The sequence below is a fragment of the Perissodus microlepis genome, chromosome 18 (genome assembly GCF_051167445.1).
Source record: "Perissodus microlepis isolate ML-2025 ecotype Zambia chromosome 18, ASM5116744v1, whole genome shotgun sequence".
Classification (NCBI taxonomy): Eukaryota; Metazoa; Chordata; class Actinopteri; order Cichliformes; family Cichlidae; genus Perissodus; species Perissodus microlepis.
This window is the reverse complement of record NC_140478.1, coordinates 21,801,037-21,819,818: the sequence shown is the minus strand read 5'-3', so window position 1 is coordinate 21,819,818 and position 18,782 is coordinate 21,801,037. Positions and strand designations below refer to the sequence as shown.

At 38.8% G+C, this 18,782-nt stretch overlaps 1 protein-coding gene across 1 annotated transcript in view; it reads right to left on the bottom strand.

Moving 5' to 3' along the window:
- colec12 (collectin sub-family member 12) overlaps positions 1 to 18,450 on the bottom strand; it is a 37,681-nt gene extending 19,231 nt beyond the window's left edge. Inside the window, exons 1-2 of the mRNA XM_084913450.1 lie at positions 18,009 to 18,450; positions 14,623 to 14,673 (exon numbers count right to left, since the gene is read on the bottom strand). Of these exons, the coding sequence (XP_084769576.1) occupies positions 14,623 to 14,673; positions 18,009 to 18,015 (58 nt within the window). The 5' untranslated portion in view covers positions 18,016 to 18,450. The remainder of the gene's footprint in view (positions 1 to 14,622; positions 14,674 to 18,008) is intronic.
- Positions 18,451 to 18,782: the final 332 nt, after the last annotated feature.

Below are 18,782 nucleotides of genomic sequence, written 5' to 3'. Positions count from 1 at the left end.
GAGGCCTCCTCTTTCCAGTTTCAATTTTAGCTAGTGAGATTTAATGGTGAAAATATAACAAATCCAAGTATTACTTACAGAAAGACATGCCAGTTGATGTAATTCACGTTTTCATATCTTGAACGTGTAAACGGGGGTATTTCATTTGACAAAAAAGAATAAACAAAACATAACTGACCATCAATCCATCAATAACTATTATGACTATAATTTTTCAGACTCTCTTGCTTGCTTGACTTATGCAACAACAACAAAAGAACAACACAATTTCATGCAAAATTATCTCCTTAATGAGTCTTTCCTAATGCCACCAGCTGCTTTATAAAAACAAACATAAATTTCTGCCTGCGACATTTGTTTACCTAAAAGCCCTTTGAGTACTTAGTTCCAGTAAGATTTCATAACAACACAGAGCGAGTAAAACAAAAAATTGGAGCTACTGAAGGAATTGTGCAAACTGTGAAAAGGAATAGAATAGAACTGAGCTTGTTTTTCAGGGGAAACTTTATGATGCATTTCTCATTTTGAGCACTCCTCTGTGTTTTTATTTCCAACTGGTAGAGGGAAAAAAAGAAAAAAAAAAAACCCAAAAACGCTTAGCTGGCCTATCAAAGACAATCGCAGATCCAAGATGGAGTTGATTAACCCCCAGTTTTGTCATTCCATCTGTGCTTGGTTAAAGAAAGACAGACTATGACAAATGGGTCATATATTGTAATCCTAAGACATACATTTAAGTGTGCATGTGTGCCTCGTAAACAAAGCTGGGCCACTGTATTGTTCATACTTTGTGTGGCTGTGACCAAAAAGCCTTTCTGTTCTAGTCAGCAGTTTCCATTTAAATCCAGGCCAATAGTGTATGATGGGATGAGGAGATATGTAGTTAGAGTCACATCTGCTGCCACAATATACAGTGGAAGAAATGCCAACTGCTGGCTGTGTTATAAAATACAGCGTGTGAGGTAGGTCCACTACGAGCTGGCAAGCAGAGGCAGTGCTCACAGGCAGGGCTTTTTAACATAACTGGGAGTTAATATTACCAGGGACTGCTGTAAAGTGCAACTCAAACAGCACCTGCAACCACAGGCGCATGCAAGTATGTATTTTTATACACATTAAGTGCTTGTAAACGTTTGATATCCCAGTTCCCCAGAACTGGCATAAAACCATTAATTACAATGAGAAAGATTTGCCGTTTTCATGTGCAGAGGGGCACTAAACATAAATGTGAAAAGCTGTATATTTAGTACAGCCAGATAAAGTATTATTACACAAATAAACACAGACATTTTTGAAACTACATCACGAGTAAAGCTCTAAAGAGAGACATGTTAAATTCCAGGCAGTAGTCTATTAATGTATAAAACACAAACTTTTCATCCTTTTTAGTTCTGGAACAGAATATTTTAAGCTTCTTCTTATTTTAAAACAGATATCCATCCATCCATTTTCTTACGTTTATCCAATTCAGAGTTACAGTTGGGTTGTCATAAGGAAAAAAAAGGCAGGGTATACCTTCACAGGGATAACATAGGGAGAAAGACAACCATTCACACTCCCATTCACACCTACAGCCACATTAGTGTCACCAATTCACCTAATGTGCGTATTTTTGGACTGTGGGAGGAAGCTGAAGTACAGAGAGAACATGAAACATGAAACATGAAAATCCCACAAAGAAAGGCCCCAGCCAGCCGGTAAAACAGGCATGCATGAATTTGAAAAACAAAACAAAACAAAAAACCAGAACAAAAACCCAAAAAGCAAAGCATAGAGAACCCATAAACAATTTTTATCGGCCTGTGAGCAGTACAACAGACCCCCTGGTCTCTCCTGATCATGTTCCAATGTTGGCATGTTGGAATGATGTCAAGTTAAACAGTACCCTGGAAAAGTTAGACCACTTAGTATCAGTTCTTGATGAAAGTCAATGGAATTCAACCAATTATAATGGTCAGTAATTTCATTATAGTTGTTTTAAATTTGAACAGCAAGTGACAGTGTATTAAAAACACTAGTGGTGCATAAAGTCAAACCAACCTTTTAGCAGGTATAATTATCTCCAACAAATGAAGGTAAGTAGTGTGAAACACTTGTGGAAACATTTTGCTAAAATAGGCTACGACAAAAGCTTTGCGTTTAACCTGACATATCGCTAATTAAACCAAACAGGAACTTCTAGCGAATTATTTGAATCATCACACTCCATGTTTTATCTGCAGCTTAATAATATACTAAAAATCTGAACAGTTTCAGGCAGGAACACAAAACTGAGCTAGGAAGCGATGTGTGAATTGGCAGGTTACCCATCTGCATCGTGTCGCCAGAACATTCTGTCTTTAGCAGTCCCTTGTTGGTTGTTTTTCAGCAAATCAGTCAGAGTGAAATCGAAACACAAGGCTTTCATGTGTTTTTATAGAGTGGAGGCTTGCGCCTTAGCTTCTGCTTTTGCAACAGAGTCAAAACATATTTGAGCAGCAGATAAAAGCAAAGCACCATACAGACACGTAGCTGTTTATATATAATGAGCCAAATTTTGTCTCGCTAAGAAGTATTTCCGCTTCTGACAGATTCCTTTGGCACTCTTGGGATAAAACAATGGTTTTTAGGTTGAAAAACAATTTCTTCAATAAGCATAATAAAAGGACCAATATTAGCTAATCACATCATACGTGGGGTTAATGCTATTTTCAAATTCTTGCCAATTATATTACTCTATCTGCCAGAAAAGAAATAACATAAACAGCCACTCACTTTCAGCATCCCTGATGCAAACAATAAATTATGAAGGAACATTGAAAACTGGTTTTAATCACTTTGTCCCACAATAAAAATCCTTGCAAAAGCAACAACAGCTTGTATGCATGAACATAAAGTAATGTAAGATTCAAGTCCATACATTTGGCCTGTACTCAATGGTTTTGGTATAATTGAGCCCTCTAGCCCACAGAAATCAGTTAGTGTTGAGTTGTTCTGTGTACTTTGAGGTGGCAGTACTTCATATATTCTGCCAATACATGAAACAAACAAACAAAAAAACAACAAGAATAAAAGAATTGACCATATCAGTGAGCCCCTCAACCTTTAATGTTCAAAGTGCTTCATTCACTAGATGCTACTAAAGCAAGCACCTTTTTTTAAACTTTGGAAACCTCCATGTACGAATGCGCCATATCTATAATCTCATTATGCCTCAAGAACCACGCAATTTTCCTATTACCAGGAAAGCATGCTGTGCTCGTTGGTAAAATGTGGATTGCATAAGTGTGATCAATATCAAACATTTCTTTAATTGTAACCATATTATACAGAGAAAATTGTTTTTATGATGGCTCCCATAGTGGAGCCTCACGGAGAACTATCTGTGTCTTGGATGACATTCATGGAGTTCACTCACAAAGCCCCACAAATCTCAAATTCACCACAAGAACATGACCTCAATTAAACGGAGACATATTTTGTCAAGAAGGTTACGAATCTTTCATTGCGTTCTCGTTTCAGTCCAAACCTGCTACTCGCATTTTGACCTGAGCGCTGGTGTTAACTCCACACACCATCTGTGCAGCTGGATTTTTGTGTGGTCATGCCGGCTGGGTGGCCCAGCGTGGAAGCACTTACTGAATCAGCTACAATCATCACCCAGCCTGATGGTCATAACCCTAAGTCTGTCTGAGGTGGTGCTACACTCTATCCCATCGCCACAAAGCACTTTCTTTCAAGCTTCATCGCCAAGTAGAGCCAATAAAACCACACAGCGTGGACTGAGCAGGCTGTCCAGCCAAGTCTGGCTTTACTTGTGGGGAAAGATGCTGACCACAGAGACGATGGTATCTAACTATTTGTTAAGCAGCTGCAGTTTTACTGTGATCCATATCAAAGTAGTTATTTAAAGCAATATACCTTTTAATCCGAGGATGCCAATACATTTCATTTCTCACTAGTCTGATCATTCAGACAGCTTTTACTGTATCTAATAAGATGTGGTATGTCGCCACAAAGACACAGAATAAAGAGCTCTCAATCATTCACATATGTCGTGGGCTCTTTGATGGCTGATTAGGCAGTTTGACAGTACAAAAACTAAACATCAGATTTTTTGATGTTTTTGTCACTGATGCAAAATAGCGCCATGAATTAATGAAGAAAATTTAAGATCTGATTTCACTGCATTCCTTCCCAGAAACAGTGCACCTATTACTCTGGTCCACATTTCTCAGAAGTAAGTTAACAGCTGCTATTTGTTTTATGTCAAATGCATCGAATTAAAAAATGCATGCAGTGTGTCACAGGGCCACAAAATTATTTCAGCTTTAATCACAAACATGATTTTGGCTTCAGACAATTAAATAAACATGATCTACTGATTTAAAAAACACTGCTCGAATGCAAAGCTAATCTAACGCTATTGCTCCCTAAGCCACTGCCTGACCATATGCCTGCATCTGCCAATCTAAGCTGTTCCCTGTGCTGCAAAGTTTCTTGGATAAAGTTTGAATCAGTATCATTATCTTAAAAGACAACAGATAACAGACCGTCAAAACAAAATGTCTGGCACAGTTGAAGGCAAAGAGCTTGTTCCTAAAGGTTGCTTATCTATTGTTTGGAAATACTTCAAATTTAGGGAAAGTGAATCATATGCAAAGATTGTTGTAGAGTGGCGCCTGCATTGCAAAGCTGCACAATTAACTTATTCAAACGCCTGCAAAATCACCATTAGCTGCAGTAGAATATACTGTAGGTCAAGAAATGGTTGCTAATGTGAATCACCCAACATTAAGTCAGTCTCAAAGGTGAGCCTGTACTGCACATTGGATACATCTATCCATTTTACAAAGACACAGTGAAAAAGCCAATACTATCACATTCTATTTGGCCAAAAATATGTGTCCAATAAACATGGTGAGTAATGAAAGCTTTATTTTTCCACAGTGCCAACACCTACACTGTGTGCGAAACACACTGCAGTGGAGACAGAGAGGGATCTCACAGCTGTGAGGACCTGTTTTGTTTACATCAATCATGGAGGCAGAATAAATGGTCTGAAGTATATTCTGTTTCTTGGCGCTTTGGTAATGTGAACAAACACCTTGTTTTTACTTATAGTACTTACAATATTACTTAACATCTTACTACTGTTTCTTCAAGATGCACTAAAGGGAGGACCAGTATTTTTTGGATGCAAAGATGTGTACATTAGGGGAAATATAGCACAGGCCAGATGTAAAAATTATGTTGAGTTGATGTGACAAAGCAATAAAAACATCTTTGTCACTGATATCAGTGAATAATCGTCATAAAATATCCTGATCTCAGTCTTTTAAATCTTTCAAGTATTTGCATGCTTTGAAAGTTTCTTTTACACTTTAAGCCCCAGAAAGGAAATTAATTCAGTGAGTCAGTGTCTCCAAACTCCAAACTTGACTAAATCTAAACTATTCACTGACTCTGACTATTTGTAAGAAAATCTGATTTACAGGAGTGTGGGTGAAAAACACTGAACTATTGTACTGAACTACGTGTATTCAGTCCTGCATAGTAATGCTCAGGGTGACTGGGTGGTTCTGATTTTCTTTTGCAGCAGATGCACAGATGTGAATACACAAATGCATACTTGACACAGTCATTTAAAAGACATGAGAGCTGAGTAACTGGAAAAATTACATAACCTACTTTTCTGAATAAAATGTAGACATTTTAAGCCATCAAAATGAAAGTATTAAGGCATAAACAAGAAAAACACGACTGGGGCCAATGTAAGCATAGCCAGAGCAACAAGAGTCCCTGAGCCAGGTCTGCGAGTCAGACAGCGAGCAGCGAGGTGATTCACGGCAACGCAATGACAAACGCACAGTTTCAGTGAAGCTTTCTGCTGTTTTTCAAAGAGAGGAAGCAGATAAGTTTATGTTGGCCATCACTGGGGCCAGAAGACTTTCATTAAGTGTAACGCTGATGCTGAGACATATACACAAGTTCTTCATCCAGCCCGTCTGAGACTGTAGAGAGAAAATACAGTCAGATGCTTCCAATATTGTCCATGTTATTCTTAAGCCAGAACCTGCCATGAATGCAGAGCTTGACAAGCATCCATTATGTGAGAGAAGGTGACAGTTAGTTCCAGGGATCTCGTTAAAATTGACCAACATATCCCTTGGGGACGAAGGATGAGGTGGTTAGGCCAATTTCAGTCAAAAACAACTGTGGCTATATATAAAATTACTTACTGACAGAAACTCTGCTGCAACTCTAGAAGTATCATGTTTTAAATTGGAGATCCTTTTTCACTGACATTTTGAGTTATTGTGTTATTGAGTTTATATCTATGTGGCAATGTCTGTACTAAAGGAAGTCTGATATACTGTGAATAAGATGTAACTGGAGGCAGCTGGAACGTACTGTGATCTCCAAATTGCCTTAGTGGAGTTCAGACAGAATCACAACTCAACACAAATTCATATACACCATAAAACATCCAGCTGTGCATGGCTAAGACCTATTTTGGATACAAAGCAGTTTATATTAAGTTTGCACTCCTACTATCTGCGTACAAATGCTGGTTCTGGAAAATTCTATTCACTCTCAATTTCTCTACCTCCTATATTTATGTACAAGTGTATTCACAATCGTGCTCTGCATGAGGGTTCAACTGGGGACAGAAACAAAAGAATGGTTGAGATATGCTTAAGGTTTGGTTAGGCTAGTGGTTCAGGCTAGACAACTAAAATTATGGCAGGGCTAAAAAAAAAAATCTGTTGGTCTGTAAGAAATGACTAACTCTGCTACTGCAAGAAAGCCAGACGCACTGCAGTTCCACCCCACCTGGCTTTCACATCTGAACACCCTTTTCCACAAATTTGGATTCAAAGATTGAAGATGAAACAATTTATGGTCAGCTGAAGCTACTACTGCTTATACACTCAAGAGGCCCTCAGTTGGAAGCAGGGTGAAGTCAAGAAAGGTTTATCTTTATGCAGAATGTGGAAAAAACAACGTGGCAACAACTTACGTGTACTAATCCTTAATGAATACAACATGCATGGGAACAGTGGCCAGTGACGCACATAATGACACACTAAACTCACTCACAACCCAGAAAAAAGAATAAATAGATAAAGGTTTTTTTTTAGAGGAACCCTGTAGATTGAGACAAATGATGTGTGAATAACTACTGCACTGTTATTAGTGATAATGTGAACATCAAAGACCAACGTTAGCGGATGTACCACAAGCAAATCTGCATTTAATGTCTGGTTTACAGTAAATGATAACACAAATATCTAATCAGCCAATCACATGGCAGCCACTCAATGCATTTAGCCATGCAGACATGGTCAAGACGACCTGCTGAAGTTCAAACTGAGCATGGGGAACAAAGGTGAATTTACGTGACTCTGAACATGTCATGGCTGTTGGTGCCAGACGGGCTGTTTTGAGTATTTCAGAAACTGTTAATCTACTGGGAATTTTTCTCACAACAATCTCGAGGGTTTAGAAGGAATTGTTAAAAACAGGAGAAAATATCCAGTTCTCGAAGGAAATCAGCGTATAGGAATCTTACCGAAGTCAGTTATTTCCTGTTTTTGCTTTTAAATTGTGTTACTGCTCCAGCATGTACCGTCCCCTTTAAAACACAGCTGGATCCTTAACTTCCTGTCTGACAGACGCCAAGTGGTCAGCATCACCTCATCCCCCATCACACTGAACACTGGTGCTCCACAGGGGTGTGTACTGAGCCCTCTCCTGTACTCACTCTACACCTACGACTGCACGGCCACTAGCAACTCCAACATCATTGTGAAGTTTGCGGATGACACTACAGTGGTGGGTCTTATCACCAAAGGTGATGAGACGGCCTACAGGGAGGAGGTCAGCGCCCTGACCCACTGGTGTCAAGACCATCTCACCCTCAACATCGCAAAGACAAAGGAGTTGATAGTGGACTTCCAGAGGTGCAGAGAAGGACACACCCCCATCACCATCAATGGCGCTGCTGTGGAGAGAGTGAGCAGCTTCCGCTTCCTTGGTGTACATCTGGCTGAGGATCTTACGTGGTCAGTACACATAAACAAAACAGTGAAGAAGGCGCAACAGCGCCTCTTCTTTCTCAGGAGACTGAAAAGATTTGGCATGAGCCCCCGCATCCTCAGGACTTTCTATTGCTGTGCCATTGAGAGCATCCTCACTGGATGCATCACCACCTGGTATGGCAACAGCACCGCTTACAACCGCAAAGCTCTCCAAAGAGTAGTGCGGTGTTCTGAACGGATAATTGGAGGTGAGCTTCCCTCCCTCCAGGACATCTACAGGAAGCGGTGCCTGAGGAAAGCGGGAAGGATCATCAAGGATTCCAGCCATAAACTGTTCAGACTACTTCCATCGGGAAGGAGGTTCTGCAGCATCCAGTCCCGTACCAGCAGGCTGAGAGACAGCTTTTTCCACCAGGCCATCAGACTGCTGAACACTTCATAGACACCTCACCTTCACTACTGGAACTTCAACATTATGCACTCCACACTGTATATAAATGCCACTTGTTTACAATATCCACACAATATCCAACTACCAACCTCTGTATATTTTATATATTTTATTTTATTGTTTACTCTATTTAATTTGTAAAATATGTATACACACACACACACACACACACACACACACATATACACACAAGTAGATATACATATTTAGTATATACATTCAGTAATATGCATACACTCTTACATTATACATATATTTATTCATATAATTCTCAGATTTAGCCATTCTTATATTTTGCTTGTTCTTATGTTATTGTATTTTTGCACACCTCTGTTGCTTGTGAAGCTCGCACACAAGAATTTCACTCACATGTACTGTAGCAGTGTACCTGCACATGTGATGTGACAATAAAAGTGATTTGATTTGATTTGATTTGACAAAACTCAAACAACGAGCTGACTGTGAAACTTGAGCAGCTTTTGCCAAATAAAAATGCCGTGTCCGATATTTGGGAACACTTTTGGTACAACATCAAACGAAAAGAAGAAAACAATTGATCACATAGTGGTGATTTTGAATTGAGTTCATATTTCTCAGCCCCAAACCAAGGAAGGCAGAAGAGCATCCCCAAACACACAACACATTGAACCTTAAGCAGATACGCTACTCCAGAAGAAGACCACACCAGATGCCACTCCTGAGAGAACAGGAAACTGAGACTACAGTTCCCATTCCCAGTTTGTGCTCACCAAAACTGCATAATTAACTGGTCTAAAGAGCCTAAATTTTTCTTGCAACATTCAGATGGTAGGGTCAAGATTTTAAATAAAGAACATGAGATCATGGATCCATCCTTCCTTGTATTTATGGTTTAACCCCCTGGAGATAGTATAATCCTGGAGATGGTGTAATACTGTCACAGATTTTTTGGCACACTTTGGGGCAATGCTTACATGCAACAGTCTAAGTCAGGGGTCGGCAACCCGCGGCTCCGGAGCCGCATGCGGCTCTTTAGTCTTTATTTTGCGGCTCCGGGTGGTTTGGGAAAATAAATTAGAAGTATTTAGCTGAAGTGTATTTTATTTGTGTTTAGTTCTTTTTTTAACTTGTAGTTCTAAATTGGAAGATTATTGTGATTTTGAAATATAAAAATAAAATTATTTCTTATTATTTTTTCATCGCTCAAAATAAGCTCACACTTGCGGAAGCCGGTGTACCCGCCGAAACGCCGTGCATTTATCGAGACTTTCAACCCCAGGTAGGCCAATTATGGATCTTCGGATCCACATTATGTCAGCAGCTCCACCGTGAACTATGTTAAAAACAAACACCGCTCACGCCTCACAGATGACAGCTTACAGTCCTGCATAAAGATGAAAGTGACTTCGTACAGCCCCGATTTGCAGACGCTGTGCGCAGAGGTTCAGGAGCAGAAGTCCCATTGTAAACATATCACGGCAGACCCGACGATGTTTGCATGAACACGCTTTACAGCATCTCTTTATTGACCACTTTTCACACACGGTTGCTGTACACATACAGCCGACTGTAGCTTTGCAGCTCACAGCCCGACAACACAACAGCAGAGAGAGCACAGACTTTAAGGCGGCGAGGCGTGATTGCGGGTGCTGCTCAGGTGCGTCCGACTCCCATGCAGCGGCACTGCAGACCACGCCCCGCCGCACACATTAACCAGGTAAAATACATATTTAGGCAGAATTTTGCAAACATCTATTTTTCATTTTTCAGCAGCATAGTGCTTTTATTTCAATTACTTTTTACAAGTCAGGTCAAGGCTCCAAAAGCCCAAAGGTGATGGGTGGCGGCTCACAACAGTTTTTGTTTGCTGGATCGTTTTAGTTCAGCTGGGTGTCTTTCCTTTTGTTATATTTCTTTAAGAGCTCAAAATGTGTTAATTACATAAATAAAATGTAACTTTCTCTGTAGCACTTCATGGATTTCATAAGCAACACACCTTAGTTGCTCTGTGGATTCTTTTAAAAAGCAGTTAAAAACTTTTCTTTTCAAACAAGCCTTTTGTTGATCTACGTATTTTATATTCTTTAGATTATTTACATTTGATCTTTTACATTGTGTATAATGTCTATTGATTGTACTGTTTATTTTAATATTTGTGTACAGCGCTTTGTGACTGCCTGTCTGTGAAAAGCGCTTAATAAATAAACTTTACTTACTTACTTTAGTTGTTCACACAAAGCATAAAGGTAAAAAAAATATATATATATATACGGTGTTATCTTCATTTTAGATTTCAAAAAGTATTTGCGGCTCCCAGTGTTTTCTTTTGCGTGGAAACCGGGTCCAAGTGGCTCTTTAGGTGTTAAAGGTTGCAGACCCCTGGTCTAAGTCTATCCCTTTATGACCACAGTGTACCCATCCTCTCTTGGCTGCTTCAAGCAGAATTACGTGCTATGTCAAAAAGCTCAAATCATCTCAAATTGGCTTCTTGAACATGTCAATGAGTTCATTGTACTCAAATGGCCTCCCTAGTCACCACATCTGAATCCAATAGAGCAACTTTGAGATGTGGTGGAATGTGAGATTTTCCTCATGTAAATCTGCAGCAACTGTGTGATGCTATCATATCATTGCGGATCAAAATCTCTGAGGAATGTTTCCAGCACCTTGTTAAATCTAATCTCCTTGGGTCTGTTCAGCTGCCCTGCTACTGTCCCTCTTTGATGCTCTGAACAGAAGCCCTTGTGGCATACTTTACCCTGGCCCCCACAGACAAGTCCATTCCTGCCAGACTATCACTGGTCATTAACTTATCTTCTCTTGACTCTGTGTATGGTCAAACAAAACAAACCAGCAGTTGTGCGTGTGTGTGTGTGTGTGTGTGTGTGTGTGTGTGTGTGTGTGTGTGAGAGAGAGAGAGAGAGAGAGAGAGAGAGAGTTTTTTTGGGGGGGGTTGTCCTTAATTGTTTCTATTTTAGTTACCTAGTTTCTTAAGTTTATTTTTTTTCTGTTTGCAGTCATATTCATATTTTCACTCTGTTTCCTCCCAAGACTCCTGCTCTTTATTGAAAACACCAGAAAGTGTTTTTTCATTACGACAACGGAACATAAAGTGCATGCATGCGTGTTCTGGAAGGGGGGTGCAAGTAACAAGGAGGCATTTGGAAAGCATTCTTTTCTTGTAATAAACTCTGCATAAATTAAAACCACTTGTTCCCAAAAATAAGTCAAGCAAAGAACGTGACTCATCAGCTCCAAAAAAAGAAAAAGAAAAAAAAGAAACAAAAAACAAAAAAACCAACAGCCCAAAAACAAAACAATGGAAAAATGTTTCCCTGTGGAATTAGTCAAAAATAAATGCAGATTACAAACTGCAAAAACAACCACTGGGCACTGAGTGATGCTAAGATAAAGGAAGCATTTTAAAATAAAATAAAAAATAGACTTTTCCACTTCCCTCTTCCCTCTCTCTCCTTTGGCATTTTGCTGACACAGCACAGGCCAGACCTGAAACCCACACTCCACCTCTGTCTCATTTTCTTTTTTGGAGTACGGGCCGGCAATGAATAAACCTCCAGTATGGACACAGGAAGCAGCTCAGCAACTTCTCAGGTTTGGACGTACTCTCAGTGGGAAAACAGACCACTTGTGAAAAGTAAACGTCAGAATGAGTCAACACCACCTTTCCTGTCATTAAAAGAAGACATAGGAGACGCAGGGCAACATACCATTTTTTGCTAATGTATAAGTGTAGGAGACAAGTTAAAGATACAGTTTAACATTTTGTGTTGGAGAAAATCCCTGAAATGCAGGGTGGATGTATAAACTATGCAGGCTACATGTTTTTCTAAGCTTCCCGTCTTCATGGCTTCTAGCTCCCTGTTTTATGCAAAGACGTGAGCGCAATATCAATCTGCTCATAGTATGTGACTGTTTATATCGAAACATCAAACTACATCTTGAGTGGACAAACAAGAAATGCTGATGTTTCCCTATAAGACTGAGGACTTAAATGACTAGTTTTAGTATGAAAAATATAGAAATGACGTGCCGAGTGAATATGTTTTGAAGGTCTGAGAGCAACATGAAACAAATTTCTCCCTGCCAATCAAAATCTAATATTGCTGGGGAGGGAGGGATTGTGTTTCTTGTACAGAATCTATGCCAAAGAGCAGTTTTGATAGGTTTCAAGTCCAGCAGCTACTTGAAAAAATACAATTTTGGTATACAACTTCCCTTATCGCTTATGTGATCCCATGCAGCTGTTTAGAAACCAGAGGTCAAACAGCTCAGTAAAAAGTGCAGATGGTCTGAATAAATAATGGGCAACATAAATATTGTCTGAATGACACAAAAACACATTCATAGCAACAACGATGTTTGGTTTGGAAGCAAAGAAATGCATACTGCCCTATTCTTGTAAGAAGAGTTGGATCAGCACATGCATTCATGTGTAACGCACATACAGTAATAGACGGCCTAGAAAATAAACAAAAGCTACTTGTAAAAATAAACAACATTTGGAACGTCTTGTACATGAGATACATTGTTGATCCAAAATGCTGCAACAAGAGTACAAACAGGAACCAGGAAGAGAGAACATATTTCTCCTACATTAGTTTCTCTTCCTGATTAAAACCAGAACTAAATTTAAAATGATTCTTTCCATATAAAAAGTCCTGAATAATCAAGCTTCATCATATCTTAGAGACCTCATATTATCCCAATACATCACTTCATTCTCAGACTGCAGGCTTACTTGTGGTTCTTAGAGCTTCCAAGAGAAGAACAGGAGGCAGAGCCTTCAGCTTTAAGGGCCCTTCCCCCATCGAACAAGCTCTCAGTTTGGATTCAGGACAAAGACACCCTCTCTAGTTTTAAGACTGGACTTAAGCCTTTCCTTTTTGATTAAACTTATAGTCGAGGCTGGATCAGGTGATCCTGAACCATTACCTAACTATGCTGTTATAGGCTCAGGCTGCTGGGGGACTTCCTATAATTAACTGAGCTCTTCCTCTTCACTCACCTATTTTCACTGATAATGCAATTACAAGCTAATATTGTGTGTCATTGACTTGTCTTCTTTCTCCCAAAGTTCTCCCTATGCTGTCCTTTTTCTCTTCTCCTTCCAAACTGTCGTGTTAGACAGCTTCCCCCACACAGAAGTCTAGCTGTGCTGTAGGTCTCTTCCTGTTAAAAGGGAGTTCTTTCTTCCCACTGTCACTAAATGCTTGCTTGTAGAGTTGTTTCTCTCTAATTGTAGATTCTTTACCTAAAATTAGAAGACTGTTGCTGCAAATTGGATCTCTACACATAAAATTTAAACTGACTTTAACTTATTTAAGGTAGGTATTTCACACACTGCATTTAGGCTGCATAAACACTAAGGACTCTGTAACACTCAAATATTAAAGGGATAAAATTTGATCCGTTTTTATTGGGCATTTATGGGAATTGCAGGAAACTGCATTCCATTTAAGCACCACACATGGTGTCTGAAAAGTAAAGCCAGTACAGAAATGTCTGAAATGTACATTTTTTCATCCAACAATGGGTACCTCCTCTGTAAAAGAAAATCTTATGTAGTGTTTGTGGACTCTCAGATCCACTTTACATATCAGAAATCTTTCCTGTTGCCTACAGATTCTGCATATGTCACAAGACAATGGCTGATATCAATATAGCCATACATCTAGGATGTTAACAACATCTGTTTTGAGGTATATATATATATATATATTACCTGATGAATGGGTAAGTCAACAAACCTGTCTGCATAAGACCCAAATACATACCAAGAACAGATCCAGTGGGAGGCAGTTTTTATGTTTTATATAGCTCAGGGTTTAACAGAAGTACACATGTGCTGATAAAACGGCAAAGTTATCAGCTAGTCAGGAACACCCAGAATATTGTGGTTTCTCGTTCCACTGTAATCCTTTTCTATTATAACAAAGAAATAAAATCAAAATCAAAACTACAGCCAAAAATAAGTACCTTTCTCGGAAATGAGTTGCAGTCTGCATTTAACCTCAAGGATTATTGCAGATGGGCTACAGCCAAGACACACACACAAAAAAAGTGTGCAAAATCACTGATGTCTCATAAGAAATATGAACCAGTTAAGGTGGTCACAGCAGATGGTTCCAGAAGTCACTTTATACTTACCAAACCTTTTATAACCAAAGGACTGCACCTCCTCCTCATCAGCAAAGTCGTCTGGAAGGAGAACAGCAAAAGGGATAAAATTTAATGGAAAGTAAACAAAAAGAAACCAAAAAGCAATACAATGTTAAATTCAGTCAGACAGAAAAAGAAGTGCCTGTTGGTGAAGAGATTGAAACATTACTGAAACCGTAAGCAAACAAGTAAGATTAGCTATTGTTTTCTACACAAATTACAGTTTAATAAAGAACAGACTTCTCCAGTCAATTTAAATCGAAATATTCCAATGTAGAGGATAGTTAAAACCATGTCTCTCTCAATGAGTACTGTAAGAAAATCATATAGGAAATGTATATTTGTTGCCCACTGAATCTGCCTTTGACATTTTAAAAACATGTCCAAAATTTGTCCAACTGAGATCGTCTAAGTCAGACTATCAACATGTCCAACCTTGACAAGATTGAACCCCCAAAGCCACTGTGTGGGATTATTCTCCCATGTATGTGGGAACAACTCTAACCCATGAAAATAAAGAAACAGAACATGTCCCAATAATCTTATGACAAAAAACCCCTTTTTCATCTATATAACCTTAAAGGGGGCAATAAATGTCTGAAGACTAGAGCAGTGACTGTTTTCTATCAGTGCTTCTTCAGCTGGAAACGGGAGAAGTAAGAAATATGTGATGGGAAGCTGCCTCTTTCCAAGGTCTACTGAAATAAATGACTCTGACCTTTTAGCAGACTCCATGGACAGACAGCAGATGGAGCTAAGAGGTGACCAGAACAATCTAAAGTGTTGTAAAACATACTAAACCAATCTTACAATCTGTGTTTCCCTATCCCTACACCCCCAACAACCTCTTTCCTGTTTATGTTTCCAAGTAACATGAAAACATCCCATTACAATAGTTGTATCAGTGTAAGTCCGGAGCTGCTGAAAAGTCATTTTGGGGAAATGGAATTTTACCCGAAGGGCTGACCTGAAAAAAGCGCAAGTCAAAGTGAGTGTTATTTGGATTTGGCGATGTGTACTGCTGCATGGGGCCAGGATACTTAAGAAAGATTGTTTAACATTCCAGAAGCGGATACTAGTGAGACTAATAGTTACATAATACTGAGAGGACACAATTTGTCCATTTTGGAAGGTTGGGCCATCTGTCTCTCTGATATAAACTAAGTCCTGCATGGAAAAGAAAGTTTAAAATATATAACAATGATAATAATAATAATAATAATATAAGATTTTTCAGACCGTTACTGATATTTACTGATTTAAAACTCTGATATATATGTTGGGTGATATTTTTTTTCTACCAGACAGATGAAACATTGCCAGATTTCAATAACATTTGTTATATATAGATATTTATGAGTCCTTACTAAGATAATACAAAGAAAAATAATGTGCTTTATTGTCACAGCAAGTGGTGGATTACTTGTTTCTGCGCCGCCTGACTTTGCTTGGATCAGCTAGCATTCCAAAAGTGTTGACAACAGAGAAGTTGCATTAACAATCATAACACAATTGAAGGGTGTTTCTTCAATCTCTTCTTTAAATGCTGATACCAGTATATTGAAAAACAGCTAATATCGCCCAATATATTGGCTCCATCAACATCAGTATTTTAAAACTTGAATCCTACAGCAGTCCAGTGACTCTTTGTGTTTGCCTTCTGTAAGTATCTATTTGCCTTTAATTATCTTCTGTATTAAGACGTCCCTTCACATTTATATTCAAATTTTAAATGAAAGCAGTAACAATACATACAGATAAACAGTGTAAATATATACTGATATTTATTCTGTTAAAATCTCTGCTTGTATTAGCAATGTGCAGTATCTGTAAAGCACAACCACTTTAAAGAAATAATTAAACTTCTTTTCTTTTCTACTTTTTCATTCAAGATTAGATTAAAAAAATTACACTTCCATGTCTGTATATCTATATAAAAATAAGCAGTAGGATTCAGTAGAGTGGAGTTCCTTAAGGCTCTGTGCTGGGGCCTATTCTGTTTTTGATGTACATTCTTCCTTTAGTCCAGATAATACAGCAGTTTCTTGATGTTTCTTATCATCTTTTGCTGATGATATTCTGCTATACTGCTCATTTAAGCCTTCTGAAGGTCACAAACTCTCCAAGGTCTCCAAATTTAGGTTTTATTCTTGGTCAAGCTTTTTCCTTGGAGTGACACTTAAAATGGATAGTAAGAACCTGTTTTTGTGATTTGAGAAACATCTCAAAACTTAGATTAATTGAGTCAACAAGTGAACTTGAGATGATAATTCATGCTTTTGTCTCTACAAGACTGGACTACTGTAATCGTCTGTTTACTTGTCTAAACAAGAAAGGGCGAAGAATCAAAACCTTCTAGTGGTCCCCCACACCCGTTTCAGAACTCGAGAGGAGCCTTCCAAGCTGTTGCGCCCAGATTGCAGAATGCACTTCCTCTATTTCTACAGAGTATGGACTCTGTGGAGACCTTGAAAAAGAATCTTGTAGCTTTTGAAAGGTAATTTGTGATGTAGCTGATTTAGCTTTTTTAAAAAAAAATTATTTTAAGTTGCTGATCCTAGCAAGTATTTACCTGCCTTAACAATGGATTTTATATGATTTGCATTTTTTTTGTTTTTGCATTGAGGTTATGCAGTGCCATAATTTCTGAATTCTTTAATTTGATGGTCAGGCCATAAATCATTCCCCTTTCATTATTATTATTATTATTATTATTATTATTATTATATTTGTTTTTCTAAAATCAGGAATATCAGAAATTGAAAGCATAAGGGCAATGTCTGTCATTCTGTTGGGTGGAAATAATGTGAAATCCCAGAGATGATCAAAAATGTGGTCAAAATGTGAAGCTCTCTAAGAGAGACCACAAGATGGCAGTAACCATGCAGTGTTTGCTATTTGTAAGAGGGAAACAGCTTACTGACCTATAAAGCTTGGACCTCAGAGACTGACATGGAGGAGCTTAATTTAGTCTAAAACACCAGGGCAATACATGAGAATCACATCTAAACCTATGTTTAAAACAACACGTTCTCCCTCCCTAGGCTGTCACACACTGCACCATGATTCATTTTTTTCCTCAGTTTTGAAAAGTTCTCCTAACACGGGTTAGTGTTTGATGTGCAGCAGTGGACAGATGCAAAACAATCCCAAACAGAGTGCCTTAATTGATTCCAGATGTTAGACGCCAGTTGTAGCCTACGCATTCCTCATTCCCCAGACTGAGAGAGAGAGAGAGAGAGAGAGAGCGAGCGAGCGCAGAAAAGTGTGACAAAAAAGCGCGAGAGGAATGTGGGGTAAACAGAAAGTAGACCAAAGTTTGCCATTTAGATATTTTCCATCATTTTAAAACTTTTTCCCCAGACTGAGCTTACCTTTCATTGTGGTTTACAGGACTCTACCGTTGTGAAGCTGCTGTTTGAAGTCACATCCACAGCATCGCAGTGGCATTTGCCCGAAACCTCCCGTTATGCGCCAAGGCACCTTGAATCCGTGGGCTTTCCCGGTTTCCTTAGCGTGTTGATAGGTTATTAAAAAGAATAATAATAACAATAATAAGATTTCAAAGCTCCATCCGCAGCTCTTTAAGCTAGACCTCCTTCAGCGCAGGTAACTTTAGTGCTGCATAAAAAAGGACGCACTTTGCTAAAAATAAGAAATGGAAGAAGAAGTTCTAAAAAAGCAGGGAGGAAAAATGTAAAATAGTTATGTGGTTGTTGGAAGGGATGCTGAGTTTGAGGGTGTATCCGAGTCATGAGCGCTCCAGTCACACCCGCAAGAGTAACAGGAGAAACTCCAAAGTGAAGGAATCCATACGTGAGAGGAAGTGGCTGCTTGGAGAAACCACGTGTTCCTCACATCTGTGCGCACCGTCTGCAGAGGGTGTTTGCACATACACACACAGCGCACAGCTGCCATTGTGCGGTTCATTTTGATTTCCCCAGTCTTAATATGGGAGAATGATTCTGAATTATAGTGATTCCAAATGTTGTGTTCCCCGTTATTGGTTCAGTTTTTATGTCCGAAAACACAAAACCGAAGAAGAACTCAGAGTGGACTGAAATGTTTGTCTCATGGCAAACTAACTAAATAAATACATAAATAAATAAAATAAAATAAAAGGTAGAAGACTTCTATTTTATTTTCAG